General features: G+C 53.1%; 1 protein-coding gene across 2 annotated transcripts in view; it reads left to right on the top strand.

The window, feature by feature from the left end:
* Window positions 1-15,109, top strand: part of GRHL3 (grainyhead like transcription factor 3) — a 34,752-nt gene extending 19,643 nt beyond the window's left edge. For both annotated transcript variants that reach the window (XM_025198705.1, XM_006019282.2), the window contains 8 exons: window positions 645-803; window positions 2,265-2,343; window positions 3,414-3,547; window positions 4,806-4,843; window positions 5,538-5,623; window positions 5,786-5,871; window positions 7,072-7,136; window positions 13,862-15,109. In XM_025198705.1, coding sequence (XP_025054490.1) covers window positions 645-803; window positions 2,265-2,343; window positions 3,414-3,547; window positions 4,806-4,843; window positions 5,538-5,623; window positions 5,786-5,871; window positions 7,072-7,136; window positions 13,862-13,976 — 762 coding nt within the window. In that variant the 3' untranslated portion in view covers window positions 13,977-15,109. The remainder of the gene's footprint in view (window positions 1-644; window positions 804-2,264; window positions 2,344-3,413; window positions 3,548-4,805; window positions 4,844-5,537; window positions 5,624-5,785; window positions 5,872-7,071; window positions 7,137-13,861) is intronic.
* Window positions 15,110-15,669: the final 560 nt, after the last annotated feature.

Here is a 15,669-nt window from a genome sequence, read left to right as displayed (position 1 = left end):
AAATCTCATCCATCACAGCACGAACACACTTGAGGCCTGCTCCAAGAGCTCAGTGAAGCGAGGGGAGTGTTTCCACTTGATTCAACAGGCTTTGAGTTAGGAGAGAGCTAGAGAGCATTGGAACTGCATAAAAGGTTGCAACATCATTTGAGCATCAGTCGTCAAAGCATGCCTCCGGAGGGGAGACCTCCTACCTGGTGGGTGGGAGAGGACGTGGTAGCGGGGGTCTCTGTAGTGCAGCCGTGGGTGCTGGGCATGTGCACGTGGGGAGCACGAGAGGGGTGATTCCCCATTGCCAGATTTCACTGTCGTCCTGCAGTTTGTGCACCGGGGCTTTACTTTAGTGCCTTCCCTGCTCAGCCTGAATAGTGACACCGCACTGTCTCCACTGTAAAATGGACACACGGGGCAGAGCAGCACAGAATCTGGCCTGGGCGTACCCAGGTAGCTACAGGAGGTGCCTGGGAGAAGGGGGCATGGGCATGCTGTGGCCAGGCTGGGGAGCCAGGAAGGATGGGCATCTGAAGCCCTCGGGAGTGGGTTGCTCTCTGCCTCTTGTCATGCTCGCTGCCATTTAAGATCCCACTAATTCCAGGCAGGTTCACATCCCCCAAAGCTGTGACCTCCTCCCTTCCCATCCACAGGTCTTCATTGGGGTGAACTGCCTGAGCACAGACTTCTCCTCCCAGAAGGGAGTGAAGGGCGTCCCCTTGAACCTCCAGATTGACACTTATGACTGCAGCAGCGGGACAAGCCGGCTGGTGCACCGAGCTGTCTGCCAGATCAAGATATTCTGCGATAAGGTACAGCGTCTCTCTCCTGTCGGGGCGCTCCCTGCAGGGAACGCTATGCTGATGGCAAATGGGCCCAAAGAGCCTGGAGCGAGGGGAGGGGAGATGAAAGGCAATGAGGAGCCCAAGTGACACGAGGGACAGTGTTCCTAAGTGGACAGGGTCCATACCCCGACTTAATCCACATGCATCTGTATTGCCAAACTGCTAGAAGGTGGAGATGGAAGTTATCAGAGCATCTCCCCACCCCTGGACTACATAGGATCCTGCCCTGTAACTCGCTCTCTAGTCTTGTCAAGTTTTATCTGACTCCAGGAATGGGATGTCCTGGTCTTGGAGATCTCACTGGCGGAGGCTTTTGTCCCTGCTCTTCATCCTACGTGTGTTTATTTTTCAAAAAGGATGGACGGTTGCATGCTTGGAAACACCAAGCAGGTTCAGCTTATCCTTGTCTTGTCTCCCAGGGTGGCCCCTGCAAAGCCTCTGGGACATCTGTGAGTTTTAGCACCTAAGGAAGTTGGAATCCTTTTAGCAAGGGGCTCCCATTTATCCTAGATATTAATTATCCAGTGAAATTAAATAGGGACTAATGAAGACTATTTATTAAGCATCCCGCAGGGAATTCCCTCCCCTTTCAACTGATTGGCTTTACAATCTTAGCTCTTGCCGTGTCCTTGTTCACTGGTTTTCCAGTCATCATGACGTTTTCCAATCCACGATCAGTCCAGTGCGTGGTCAGATGTTCGGATGCCGCTGTGCTGGGGAGATAAATGTCTCGTTTCAGTTGGCAGGAAGGCAGGGGAGACTAGCGAACAGAGCACAGAGCCAGGACTCGGGGAACGTGGTCTCTGTTCCCAGCCTCTCAGGTGACCTCAGGCGGGTCACTTCCTCTGTGGGCCTCAGTTTCCCCATATGTAACATGGGGATAATGATTCTGACCTCCTGTGAAAACAATTCATAGATCTGCTAATGAGCAGGGCTACATGAGCTAACCAGCCTTACTTTTCACTGGGCTTTTTGGCTAAGTCTTTCCAAATCTTGCAGAGCCCTGATAGACAGAGCATGGTCTCTGCATGAGCAGAACAGAGATGAGCTGTGCTGGCAGGCTTCTCTGCCCTGGTCTGTTAGAGGCCCATATGAGGGCTCCAGTCACAAAGGGCAAGAGTGTTTACCCTGCTTTTATTGCCCCCTGGTTTATGAAATACATGCCCAGTAAAAAAAACAATGGACCTGGTTCTTTGCTGGGTCATGATTTTATTGAATCCAGTGGAGGAGTTATTGCAGCAGCCAATTTAACCTAATCATAGTATATTGAAAGCAAAGACAAGACATGTGGCCTGTGCAGACACGGGGGAGCTGTGCAGCTCTGGCACAGATTCAGCCTGGGCTCCCGGATAAATGATCTGCCCTCTTGCTTTCCCAGCTGAGGCTGATCTGATGGTGACGCTAATGTTCCCCTAACCTTTCCTGCAGGGAGCAGAGAGGAAGATGCGAGATGATGAGCGCAAGCAGTTCAGAAGGAAAGGGAAATGCCTGGACTCCAACAACAACGGTCAGTACGAGTCGTTGTGACCAGCAGGTAGCAAGAGGCCTGACCTAAAGGTCATGGAAACCGTGGGCATCTCCCTCCTTGCAGGCAGAGTTGTTGTAGGGCCTGTGCCAGAGAGGCGATGTGCAGCGGGGATAACAAAAGACAGAGGAATCCTTCATACACGAGAACGTCCCAAAGGGGGAGGGCAGGGCAAGGCTGGATGGCTCAGGTGCTGTTCCCTGCCACTGCCATCTCCTCCAGGGTGTCAGTTCGAATCCAGCCAAGGGAAATAGTTCTACCCATTGGCTGGGAGTCTACGTGGGATGGGCTGGTAGCCTCAGGCCTGGTGAAAGGCCAGCTCCAACTGGTTCCTTCAAGCCAGGAGTGAGATGCATTAGCTTGTATGGCTCTGCACCGTATGCAGCTAAAACGGCTTCTCCTGTTGGGGTGGGGCAGTACCCTCCTCCTGGAACTGGCCCAGATGGCCATCTACCTGCCCTGGCAGGGCTGGGATCTTTCCGTGGCTCCTGACCTCCGTGCCTGTATAGGCAGGGGTGCTCAGGGTGGCATCCACTGTCATCCCTGAGCTGTGGGCACTGCCTGGAGTTCTTGCTCACTGCCCGCTCTCAGCTCCTTTCTTCGTTCTGACCCTGAGACATCGACCTCCATAGCTGTTTGGGTGTCGTACCCCGTATACCCATTCGGTTCACGTCTAGGCTCTGTGTCATGTTCTGCGGCTCCTCCTTCAACAGAGGAAACGACACCATGACACCTTTCCAGCGCTAGTCTTCCAATAAGGTGAGGAAACATGAAGAGTAAATGCCAAGAGCTGTCCCAGCTTAGCTCGGTGTGACCCCATTCATCAGGAGTTATTCTGTGTGCCCCGGCGTGCTGTCAGCCATGAAGTCATATGTTGACACACGGCACGCTGCATGGAACATGCTTGTCTTGTAAATCGGAGGCTTTCTGCTCTCAATGCACACGCATGAATCTCTGTCATGCTGAGTGGGGAACGGGTCCCATTAGAGTGACAACACTGTTGATGGGAGAAAGGCAGAATGGCCTGAAATGAGATGTCTCTTTATTCCTAGGTTTGAAAGGCTGTTTGCTGTCTGGCTTCAGAGGGAATGAAATCACGTTCCTCCGGCCAGAGACAGACTTGGAAACCCAGCCAGTCTTGTTTATTCCTAATGTCCATTTTTCAAATCTCCACCGAGGTGGCACGGTAAGTCCTTTGAAAGACAAACACCCCACCCCAGCCCAGGCACTGGAATCAGTCCCAGAGGCACTAATTGCCTTGGGTGCAGCAAAAGAACAAGAGGGTCCCTGCTATTAACAGGCCGTGTCAAGATCAAGGGAGATTTGATTTGGGGACATGTTGTGAACTTGAGACAGATTTCCCGGAGGAGGGAGGTAGATCAGTATTGCCTGCAGTTTTTTGAAAGTTGGGAAGAATAAAAACAATTTTAATGAATGAGCCATAAGTAAGTGCACTAGGGAAACCACCTCCATGTATGGGACGTCCCGCACGTTGCCTTTGCCTCTCTTTTTTCCAAAGAGCTTCTCTCCAGCTGAGCAGAGCTACACCCAGCCCCCTGCACAACCAGTCGGTATTGCTCCAGAGGCCACTGCTTAAGGAGCTGGGTGGTCACTTGTCCACGTTCGCCCAAAAGGGGACAGATTCACCTGAGACACCCTTGTAGCGGGAAGAGGTTCTGGTGCAGCAATGGCAAAAGCTGGGGAACAGAAGAGCTTGGTTTGCAATACAGGCACCCGCTGAGAGATTGTGGGCTCTGGATTCAGGCTGGGTGTGAAGTCTGACCTTCTTCCAGTTTGAGCAAGATGTGTAGCCTGGAGTGCTCTGGACAGGACTTGCTGGAGACTTTTCTCTGTGTCAGGAATTCACTGAATCCCAAAGACGTGCATGTGTGCGTGTACGTATTTAGATTGATCATCTCAGGGATGATTTAAAAACTCCAGACGACAAATAAAACTCCAAACTTGATGGACTCATCAATATCCTTCAGATCAATAGGGTCGTCCACTGAAAACAGGACCATGTTGGCAAAACTAAATATGGGCATTTAAATGCCAAGTCCCTGCCCGAAGGCAGTGAGTTAAAACATCCCTGTGTGAAAATCATGTGAAGTCAGTGGCTCAACTCCACCTCTGGCAGGGGTTGGACTAGATGACCTCTGGAGGTCCCTTCCAGCCCTTCTTCTTTATGACTCTGTGACTTCAGTGGGGCCAGGACTTCACCCCACGCACCGTCTCCCTCCCATGCCCCATGCTGGCAGGGACAGACTCCACCATGCCCCAGTCTGCCTTCAGTTGCATAGCTGGTTGCCAAGGGAGGACCTGTCCTGTGATCTCTAACAGCACAATCACCATGGCTGTGAAGTGGGGAATAAGCATGGTATGGAGCATTTAAAAAAAGTTCAACTAAAAATATCTATCTTTTTTTTTTTTTTTTCCATGTCAAGGCGCTTCCTACTTCTGTGGGCTGTATCGATGCAAACAGGTAGGACAGGGCACATTGCTATGAATTTGGCACCTTCCAGCCCTTTTCACCTCTTCCGGTCCATGATTATTCTCTAGTATCTCCTGGTCTTAATATGTACCAAGAGACTGGCACCAGGGACAGCATCTTGTAGCAGACAAAGAATAGCAAATCCAAGTGTGGGTTGGATTCAAATGAGCCCCATTTGAAAAAGGGGGATGAATATTTCTGTTATCGCTAGAAATCCACTGGTTTGGCATTAGCAATTTGCAACCGTTGTGCTAATGGGCATAAGACCATGTTTTAGAAAATAAGAGTGACCCGTGCTCTGGGTGTGAAGAGCAAATGTTCCTATAAAGGAACCGAAGGCAGCTGTTGCCACAAAGGACACTGGAACCGACTACAACCGAAGCTGCTGGGGGCGAGGGGAAGGCTGGGGCACGCTCATGTCCAGTGAAAGCCTTCCCTGGACATCAGTGACCTTTGGATTGTAGGCTGTAGCTCCACGCTTTTGCCTGAGATGTAAAACCGAAATCCACACTGCGTGTGATCAATAAAGATCCCATTGCATTCAGATGTTAACCCTGGGGTCCTGGCTGGACTCCAGCACTAGTAATCATTTTGCCATCACCATCCCGGAACTTCTGCTCGAACGGTTGAAATCTTGGCTTCTGTTGTGCCGCCTTTCTGACAGTCTCCTCTCCGGTTTACTTAGGCTGCCGTTAAAACGGAGCTGCCCTTCGTTCTCCGATGAGTTTGATCCTTTGCCTTCCAAACAGGCCAAAGAAGATCCCCAAAGAGGTAAGTAATCTCCTTGGTGGGGATTCCTTTCCCCTTGGAAGTATTTCTTTGCTGGAGCCAACTAAGATGGGATTCTTATTTAACCAGGGATACAGAAGCTTTGAAAAAATGATTCTCGTAGCCACAACTGCTGGTTTAAATGCTGCGCATTGTTTGTTTCAGTCTTGCTGTATGTGCGGAGAGAATCGGAAGAAGTGTTCGATGCCCTCATGCTGAAGACGCCAGATCTCCAGGGACTTAGGAGTGCTGTGAGTTTTGTCCAGTGACCTTGCTGCATAAATGGACCATAACTAACCAGGCCCTGGCAGCACGGTTTTGGGGAACTGGGGTACTGGAGTGAAGGATTTACCCAACATAAGGACTATGCACCACCCAAAATCCCAGATCCAGAAAGATCCACTAGCTTCATGCTGTGAATTCCACCCCAGCAAACAGGTGGGCGATGTGTTTAGAGCCATAGGCAGAGAGCACAGGCCTTATCAACACAATCTGTTGTTCGAATCCTAATGTAAAGCCTTGGGATGCTCCTTTTATTACAGTGTTATCATATTTTTCCACTGTAAAGCATTCCCCCCACATTCCCTAGCTCTATCTCTGCACTATCTGAAGTCTGGGCCGTTCAAGCCCTGCATTGCAATTCTGTCACCCTGTTTGAGGAGCGCATAGGGCGTATTTGTGTGATGATTATCAGCAGAATCCCTGATAACCGTGGCTCCTCTCTGGGAGCCGGTGGGAATAAAACAAACACTGAATGTAAAGCATCCAGTGGTGGCTGCACAACCCCACCTCAACTTCTGTTAGTTTTGCAAACTTTTAAAAACCCAGCAGAGACAGTTTGAGCCAAGTCAGTTTATAGGGCTGGCAACGCATCTGAGCAGACACAGACCTTCACAGAAATGCATGTAAAGCCCCCTTCTGCACTTCCAAACCTGATCAGAACAGCATCACTGTGCACTGAGGATGCGTCCGTGAGAAATGGGTGCAGCTCAAGCAAGAACTCAGCAAACGCCCTGAGGAGGACAGGCAGGAGGCTGTCCGGTCCAAATGCCCACTGTCTATTGCTCTGAGGCCCAGAGGCTCAGCACGGGTGCATCTGTCTCCACACATAAGAAACTGCAGCATAAAGGCCAAGATAAATCAGACAGAAAGAGACACAGAGGTGACTTGCTCAAGGGCGCAGAGCCAGCCAGCGGCAGAGTCTGGAAGAGAACTGGGGTCTGGTGCCCTTTCCAATGATCCATGGTGCCTCGGTCCAAGACCCAGGGGGCTGTGATCACCCTAGCCTAAGATGCACTGCTCTAGATTATTACCATAGATATATTTTAAATAAAGAAGAGGGGAAACCCTCCATTGAAAGACTGAAACTCCACGATGCCTTTGATTTTTTTTATCTGCTGGAATTTCACTTTGCAAAAAAAGAAAAAAAAAATCATGTTTTTCTCCTCCAGATTTCAGAAAAATACGGGCTGCCCGAAGAAAGCATTTACAAGGTCTACAAAAAGTGCAGGCGAGGGTAAGTCGTATGCCTTTCCTCTGTACAGTGAAAACCTTGCCCCATGGGTCCTCTGCCCTGGGATGAAATAGCATGTTAACAAGATAATAAAAGCCAAGGCATGCAAGGGCCGTGCCATTTGGAGCCTATAAAGTGGAGAAACATCTGAGCTTTAAACACTCTGGGTTGATGGTTGTGTGTCTTCTGTTTGAAATGGTAAAATCCCCGGAGGAGAGGTAGGCGAGTGAGGGGAGAAATGTCCAGGTAGGTGAACTGATGATCTCTCATCTGTCACGTGAAAAGTGGAGGGGATAGTGAACTGATCTACTTGCAGTCGCTAGGATTCAGACCAGCCTCATCAGCCGAAGAAGAAGATGCAGAGGTTTGCTTCTCCTGACCAGCGTGCGTTGCTCTGAGACAGGAGGGCTGAGTAAACTTTGGGAGAGCACCAAAGCAGGGCAGCACTGGTGACTGTATCCCTCACTGCACACGTGAGGTGTACACGGAGCACCTCTGTTGCCAGCTGTACCAGTCATCAGCCACTGTACATGAATGGTCTTATCCACACCCCAGCAAAAGCTCTGGGAGGCTTTTCATTGCTTCTGTGAACCAGACCCCAGGTCTGAGCTGGCACCACGAATGCAAAGCAAAGATGCACACAGCACGTTGGGGCACAGGCAGCTCCCATGGTCATCAATGGGGGCTTTGCACCGTGCACTGAAGAGAAACCTGTGGTTCTTTGGTGTCACTGGAGACGGAGCCGTCCTGGTCTAGAGCATGCCAAACCAGAGTGCAGACCGTAAGGACTGGACGTTGTGACTGTGTGGGTGGCTCGCGCGATGGGACGGAGGTGCCGAGTGAATCTCACTTCACTTCTGACAAGGTTCTTTGGGTGAATCTGATATCTTTTATTAAACCAACTTAAAAGCTGGAAAACAATTTTTAAGCAAGTTTCAGGTTCAAAAACCCTTCGTCAGGCTGAGGACATGCACCCACACCTGTGGGTACTAACACACTCCTGCTGGTATTCCTGCTTGCGAAGCCAAACTCCTCTCCCTCTCCCTTAGAGTCGGGCACTTCCGAGCAGGGCCAGGCCCCTCGCTGGTATAAACTGGTCCAGGTCCATTCCCATGTTAACTTGTACCAGATGAACTCCTGTCCCATTTCCCCTCTTGTTCTGGGGATTGCCAAAGGACTTTGGTCCCCAGGGCTGCCAATCCATCCCCTTTCACCGGCGCTGAATAGCTCAGCCTTGACAACCAAAATGCCCGAGAGGTCTTCAAAACAGGTAGCACTGGCCTGAATGAGGTGGAGAGAGACCTCTTAGAGTCTGTCTCCGCAGCCAAGGGGAGTTTGCAAAGACCGTTTTGCGAAGGCAGAATTTGCAAAGGCAGTTTTAGTACGTGTTCACTTCTGTAGTGTTTTACACTGTCCTTTGCTGATGGAGGTGGTTGCCTACAGAAGAGCTCATGGCTCTCTGAACCAGGCAGTCTCTAACGTGCCACCCTGCCCTATCTTCTGTCTGACTTCAGACTAAAGTAGTGAACTGCTCTGTCTTTCGCTGGGCACCTACTGCAGAGCCAGAGTGGGCTTCCTGAGCTGCCTGTCCTTGAGCCCCAGCTGAGCATTCGATACGGCCATGCAGCGCACAGGAGAGGCTTTCCTGGGCACGCCGGCTGTCACTAATCTACCAAAGAGCTCGTGTTGCTGTATAACGAGTGCATCGAGTGCGCTCCCATCGTCGTCCACCTCCGTAATCCATGGGTTGCGTCTGGAAAACAGTGGCCCCTGGCCACGAAACCACAGCTTGACGTTGTTGTGCAGTGCCTGGGGATTTCGCAAGTATAATAACGTGGGAGTAACAAGCAGCAAATCAACTCGGAGGAGGCCGCTGGCACGGAGAGAAGGGCTTTGCTGTTAATCTGCAGTTGCTTGAGATGGAGGCCTCTTTTATTGTTCAAATCAAAGGATCCCTCGCAGCCGCCCAGGGCTCTGTTGCCAGGAAAGCACCCGAGAACAACACCTGAAGTGATCGTGCATGCGGTTTCCTTTCTTTGCTAAGTTGCCCCAGATAAAATGTCTGGGAGCTTGGACCGGGTGCAGCAGGTGGGGGCTGGGTTATATTTTAACCAAACCACATACACCTCGTGCTTTTTGGAGGAGTAATTTTACCTGCCGGGGAAGCCACAAGCCCCCATGGCAGACAGCCCTCAGCTCAGGGGAAGTGCAAAGAGGGCTCTTGGGCTGAGCTCGATGTGCTGGTGGGAAAGACCCACGGGAACTGACTTGCTCTTCGGTTAGACGGGAAGCCCTTTTTTTGGACCCCGCTGCAAGTGAAGCCCAGCCAGGAAGCTGCCCGGGCATGCCTTGCTCTGCTGTCCTTTCAGTGCCTCATTCAAGCCTGAGGATGTTGCTTCTGAAGTCATCGCTTTAAAGTAACTTGAGGAATACGCAATGCTGAAGGAGAGTTTTGCTTTGTGTTAGACCTTGCTGAGCCTCAGTAGCTGCTCTGGGGAGCTCGTAGCTCTGGCGCGTTACTCCAGATGCTGTTTTGACATTAAGATCTGTGCAAGTAAAGCCAGCTCCTGCCCTCCGGTCTGTATTTCACTCGCAGTGAGGAACCAAGTGATAGCTGGTGACTTTTGCTGTCTCCATTGAGGAAGTGCCATGCACATCTGGAAAACCCAGAAGGTGTACAATGGCCCGGCTCCACTGGAGACCGTGGCTGGTATTCCCAGCCGGTGGGAAAGGCCAGACCCCAGCTGGCTTGAACAGAGTGAGAGGGACTCGCTCCCCCGAGGAGCTGGCCCAAAGACTTCTGCGGATGAGTGGTTTGTTTCCGAATGAGCTAATTACCAGTTGCAGAAGTGGCTTCTGAAAGAACTCCTTCTGCTTCCCCAGCCCCTGCAAGCAAGTGTTCCCATCGTTCAGTGACCACAAAAAGACTCAAACTGCCAGGCTTATTTTCAGAAAACGAGACCGAGCCCTACATGCAGAGAGCAGGAGAGATACGATCAGGCTTTGCAAGAACCAGCGCCTGCCTGGAAGATGAACTCGTTATTTTTATTGGCCCAGGTCCAGGTGTTGAGCTTGGAGGAAGACCGGCAGAGGACGTATGGCAGCAGGTCACGCAACACGCAGCCCGGCTCTTGGCTGGGCACAGGGTGTTTCTGTCTAACCGGGCGGAGGCACCTCTGAGCACAAAGCCTCTTGGAGGCCAGGGGCATAGGGCTAGTCCGACGCTACGCCTGCTGTATTCCCCTTTTTCTTGGCAGTGGCGTGGGAGAGTCTGGGGTTGTAAGTGCCCTGGGCTTTCCAGCATGCTCAGCATTGCCCTGGGGCTGCTCCAGCAGGACTTTTGAGCTCCCTGTGGGGCAGGGCTGGGAACAACACCAAGTGCTTCTGAAAACCCTGCTCCAGCCCGAGTCAGGAAGGTGCTTAAACATGTGCCTGACAAAGCTTCTGGATCTCCCCACGGGCTTCAAAGGGACTAGCTGCATGCCTCTGCTTCGGAAGAGACCCAGGCATGTGCCCTGAGCAGGGTCCTTGGTGCTGTCGGGTGATGCTGGCATTGCAGCCCTGGAGGCTGCAGCTGCTGTGCCAGCCTCCCAAACACTGCCCCTACCAACAGACCTGGCCTGCTCCTAAAGCCCAGATGAGCTCAGTCTCCTTCTAGCTGAGGCTGACTTCGAAGATGCCACTTGCAGTGGTGAAAGGACCAGCCCTTTTCACACTCACAAAGCAGCCATCCCACGACAACTGCATCCCAGTCCTGCTAACATGGGACGGGGGGATTGAGCTTCCCACCCCTCCAGAGCACGAGGATCCCCCACGCAGACCAGATGCTGGAGGCAGACCTGGTCTGGATGAGGGGCCCATCACTCAGTTGAGGGTTTTGCTACCGTGCTGATAGGAAGGCAATGCGTATAAACCAGTGACTGCTGGAGAGAGCGCTGCGGTGTGCTGCCTCAGCCCTTCACAGTGGAAGGCCAAGGAGGCACCTCGTGCAATTAAAAACCAGATCTGACGAGCTCTCTTCCGTATCCAGCTGCTTAACCATGGACCTCCCTGTGGCAGATCGTTCTCGTGGCCAATACCGGACGCAGCGAGGAGCTCCTTTTCACTCTGCCACGTCTATCATGTCAAGATGCCATTTTCCCTTGCACTATTTCATCCCATTGTTCCTCCCACATCAATTCTCTCGTCTTGTCTTTAACCGCAGCAGGCCAGACCCTCCGCCAGCTGTTAAGTGCTGTAGCTCAGTGTTGTCCCCTGGACTTGCCCCATCCGGAGTGGCTCTTGTTCAGGTGATGGGACTCGACCAATTCAGGTGGCAGCCAGCTGAAGCCGCGGCCAGGGTGACGCAGTCGGAGTCACGGCAGAGCTCCCTGTTGGTGTGAGGCGGGTCTGGATTCCTGTTCAGCCCTTCCCTGAACTTGTTTGATTAGGAAATCACCTGGGGTTACGGTAACCAGAGGCTCATGGCACTTCCAGTGCTTCCTGCTCTGGGTGTATTGCAGGTAACCGACTGCAAGGATTCTCCTCCCGTCTTGCTGAGGCTATGACACTTGGAGCCCGGGGGAGACCGTTGCTACAAGAGCCTTGATCTCAAAAAGCTGGTGTCCGACGTGCATGTTGGGTGTAGGCTGGATTCAATTCCTATCTTTTTAATATTGCTCTACATGTGTATCGGGCCTTTGCACAACTTGGCAGGGAGCACTTGGCACAGATGAGGAGCATCACTGCTCACCAGGAGGGAAACTGAGGCACTGAATGGGGACGTGGCTTGGCTAGGGTCACACAGATGCAGCTGGAGCAGGCAGCCGGGCAGATTTACTCCCTAGGTTCATCTGAATTGCCTGCTCATGGGAAACCTTTTTGGGGTTGGAAGGAGGCTGGGTGGGACTCGGATGCCATTCCCGCCTGGAGATGGATGCCACATGAAAGGCTCCTTGCAGCAGCCTCAGCTGTTGTTTAAAGGCCTGGTGGGTTGTGTAACAGCACCTGGGACACACCTGTGTGACACCACCCCGGCCTTCTGCTCTGCAGTTAAGGTGGCACATCCTGCCTCAAGGAGGAAGGCGGGTGTCCAAGCCGCCCTGCCGGGCCGAGCTGCCAGCTCGGAGGTGGGCAGGAGCCGGGGCTTTGGCAGCTGAGTGGAATGCCCTCCTACCCCACAAGTACTTTGCTTTTGCCCCCTTCACTTGCCTTTCAACCTGTGCCCACCAACGCTGGCGTCCTCTCGTGTCCGCTGCCAGCAAGCTTGGGAGGGCGGTGTGTTTAGTGTCAGGGAGACCCTGGACAGGGCAGCGCCTTGGGCCTCATGTTCCCCATGTGCAGGATTGATGGCCCACCTTTGCAGGGCTCTAGAGAGATGGAAGGAACCTGCTTGTTCAGCATTTTGAGGTGTTTGGAGAGGCTGGAGAGGAGCAAAGTGTTGGCCAGGAATTGCAGTAGCACTCCTCGCACAGTTCCCTTCCGGGAAGGGAAGTGTTGGCCGCGCAAAGCGGGTTTGATCTTCCTGGCACGCTGCCTCTGAGAGGGAAGGCCAAATCCTCCCTCGCTGCCCATCGGTGCCACCCCACAGACTTCCAAGAGGCTCTGCTCATTCAGACAGGCCTGGCCCCTGGCCTGGCATCTGTACCTGGCGGTCGACTCCACGGACACCCATTCCAAGCATTACCCAGTTGCCCCATTAACGACCTGCAGGTCACCGAAACCTCCTCTGTTCCCTTCTGAATGGTGACAGATTCCTTGTAGGGCTACAGGGATGGAGCTGAGATACCAAGTTGCTCTGTGGCATCAATGACATCTGCACGAGGGGCACAGGTGTGATCGCTGGCAAGCTCTTCTTTCGCCTTTGTGTTCCCTAGTCCCAAGCAGTTGGTTTTACGATGGTCGTGGTGGTCAGTGCGAGTCTGTCCTGGCAACATGTGGCCATTTGAAAGGAACAAGAGCCTGGAGCTCCTTCATAGAAAATTAGGGTTGGAAGGGACCTCAGGAGGTCATGTAGGCCAGCACCCCGCTCCCCAGCTGATGGGCATTCAGGCTGTGGCAGCTCTTCCCCGGAGAGCGAGCAGCCAGCGCACAAGATCCGTCCACCCAGGGAGCGATTCCTGACTTGGCCCCTTTCTTCCGTAACGAGGGGGGAATCACTTACTCCAAACGAGTTTCATCCACATCCAAAGCAGATTCTGCTCGTTTGGAAGAAGTCTCCTTTCTTCTGTTTCAGAACGAGAGTCCGTGCAGGGTCAACCAGGCATCTCCACCTCACTTGAACTTTGCACCTTCCTTTACTCCCGCTCCGTTTGCCTGGGCGGGCTGCACGTGGGGGTCACAGAGACCCTCCGGGTTATTTCTCTGTGCTGTCCTAGGGGTCGATTAAAGAGTGTGGGTCACTGAGCAGTCTGGGCGCCTCCTGCAAGCTCTAAGGAGCCACCCAGCACTTGCTGGAGTCCAGCAAATTTGTCACGATACAAAGCCCTCAGAAACAGCACGGGGCACGTTCACAGCAGCCTGTGAGAGACCAACGCGCCAGAGCAGGGTTTGTATTCCCCTGCACCGACGGGGAAACCGAGGCACGCTGAAGTGCCGTGAGCTGACCAGTGCAGCCAGTTAGTGGGAAAAGGAGGGTCTGAACTCAGGACTGCCCAAGTCGTGGCCCCAGAACGGGCCGTGCTCAGTGCAAACAGCAGCGGTAACTTGGCTCATCTGGTCTTTCTCTCTCCTTCGCTCTCCTCTTCCAGGATCTTGGTGAACATGGACAACAACATCATACAGCACTACAGCAACCACGTGGCCTTTCTGCTGGACGTGGTGGAAGCGGAGGACAAAATCCAGATCGTCCTCAAAGAGCTCTAAGGAGCAGATGGCTGCACTTACGCTGGGACTTCTCCCCCAAAGCCAGCGAGTTTGACCCGGACAGAGCCCACCCTGATGCCACACCACCTTGCCTTTACTTGAAGGCTCCCCCGCGGGGGTGCCACGCTCAGCCTTGTGCCGCTGGCTCCAAGAACTATGGGCAGATCCATTACCAATGTGAACACGGAGCTTCTCTCTGAGTGTATCGTTATTATTATTATTATTTTATTTTGTATTTTATTATGGTATTTTTTTGTCCTGACCTGGTCCTGGCCTGACCTTCGGTTCCACCGCTGGGAAAGTGGAGACTCGAGCCTGGCAGTCATGTGGCAGCGTGGGCAGAGACAGGTGACTGGCTTCGTTCCCAGTTGTCTTGCCCCTTTGCTGACTCAACCGTAGGCAGCGGCTTTCTACCGAGCCATCAGTCATGCAGAACCTCCACGCCGTGTCTGGCTGCGGCTCATCCAAGCTTATAAGCTTCCCTCTGCAAAGAGACTTTGACAGATTCGTTTAAAGCTGACAGCTAAGCAGACACTGCCAGCGCCGCCCCTCGCCACCTCCCCGAAACTCTGGATGTAAATAACACTGGCACCTCGATAGCCGCTATTTTATACATTTGTGACGTCTGCTCCCTTTTATATTTTATACGTGCATAGACCTGCCTTCTTTTATACTGGACCCCACGCAGGGACAGAGAGCATTTCAAAAGCAGCTGCTTCACGTTTCCAAGTGAACTTGTCGTGTGTAGCTGTCACGGGGTTTTGTTTCGTTTGTTTTTTTGCTTTTGTATATCCCATCATAATAAAGGTTCAGAGCTGGAAAGCGGAAGCGGTTTGCCAAACCTGTGGATCGGGGTTGAGATCGATGAGGGGAAGGACGTTGTGGCTCGGGGAAGGATGGGCAGGACCCGGTGGGAAAGAGGGAAGGAGACAGTGTCAGGTTTGGTGGGTGTTTCGTGTCCCTCCACGCTTGTAAAAGGGCAGCGTTGGCAAGGGGGATGCAGTCTCCGTGCCTCTTTTTCCTGCAATCTGCTGGTCCGCGTAGAGAAGAAACAGGCAGCACCTGGAGAGAGCTGTGGGTGTGGGCAGAACCAGTCCGGCGCCTCTCCACGCCCCTGCGTCTCTCCACTTTATGAATAGCGAAACTGCCAGGGCCCTGCCGCGGCCCTCCACACCCTTGCCTGGCCTGCAGCTTCCCCGCGCCTCCTGGCCCGGTCCCCACCCAGCCTGGCTTGCTCTGAAAGTTGCCTGCATGTCTGCCCCATTCAAAGAGAGGGGATCCCTGCCATTGCCCACCCACCAGCGCAGGGTGGGGACCCTCCCCTGACCCTCCCCACGTGGGAATCTCCCATCCGGGGCAGCTCAGCATCTCTAATCAGCCCACATGAGCCACCTGTCCCCAGCTGTGTGGCCTTCAGCAGCTGTGCCCCCAGCACCTGGGCCCTGCAGAGGCTAGCTCAGAGCCCTTCTAGGACGCAGCCCACCTGCGCTGGGCTCTGGGTCACAGGCGGTAGAGACAGGAGTAGGATGGGGAAGGGCTGGGCAGTGGGACTGTGGTGGGCAGCCTTCCTGACGGGCAGCCGGTGGGCTTGAAGCTTGCGGCAGGGAAGGGGAAGCTTGGCCTCCAGTGCTGATGCTCAGCGGAGGACCCCTTGCTCCAAGGAGCCCAAACAGCCCAACCTGCCCGTCCATAG

This window comes from Alligator sinensis, unplaced genomic scaffold (assembly GCF_000455745.1).
Source record: "Alligator sinensis unplaced genomic scaffold, ASM45574v1 scaffold337_1, whole genome shotgun sequence".
Taxonomy (NCBI): domain Eukaryota; kingdom Metazoa; phylum Chordata; order Crocodylia; family Alligatoridae; genus Alligator; species Alligator sinensis.
Note: the sequence above shows the minus strand (reverse complement) of the source record. Positions and strands in the feature narration are given on the sequence as shown.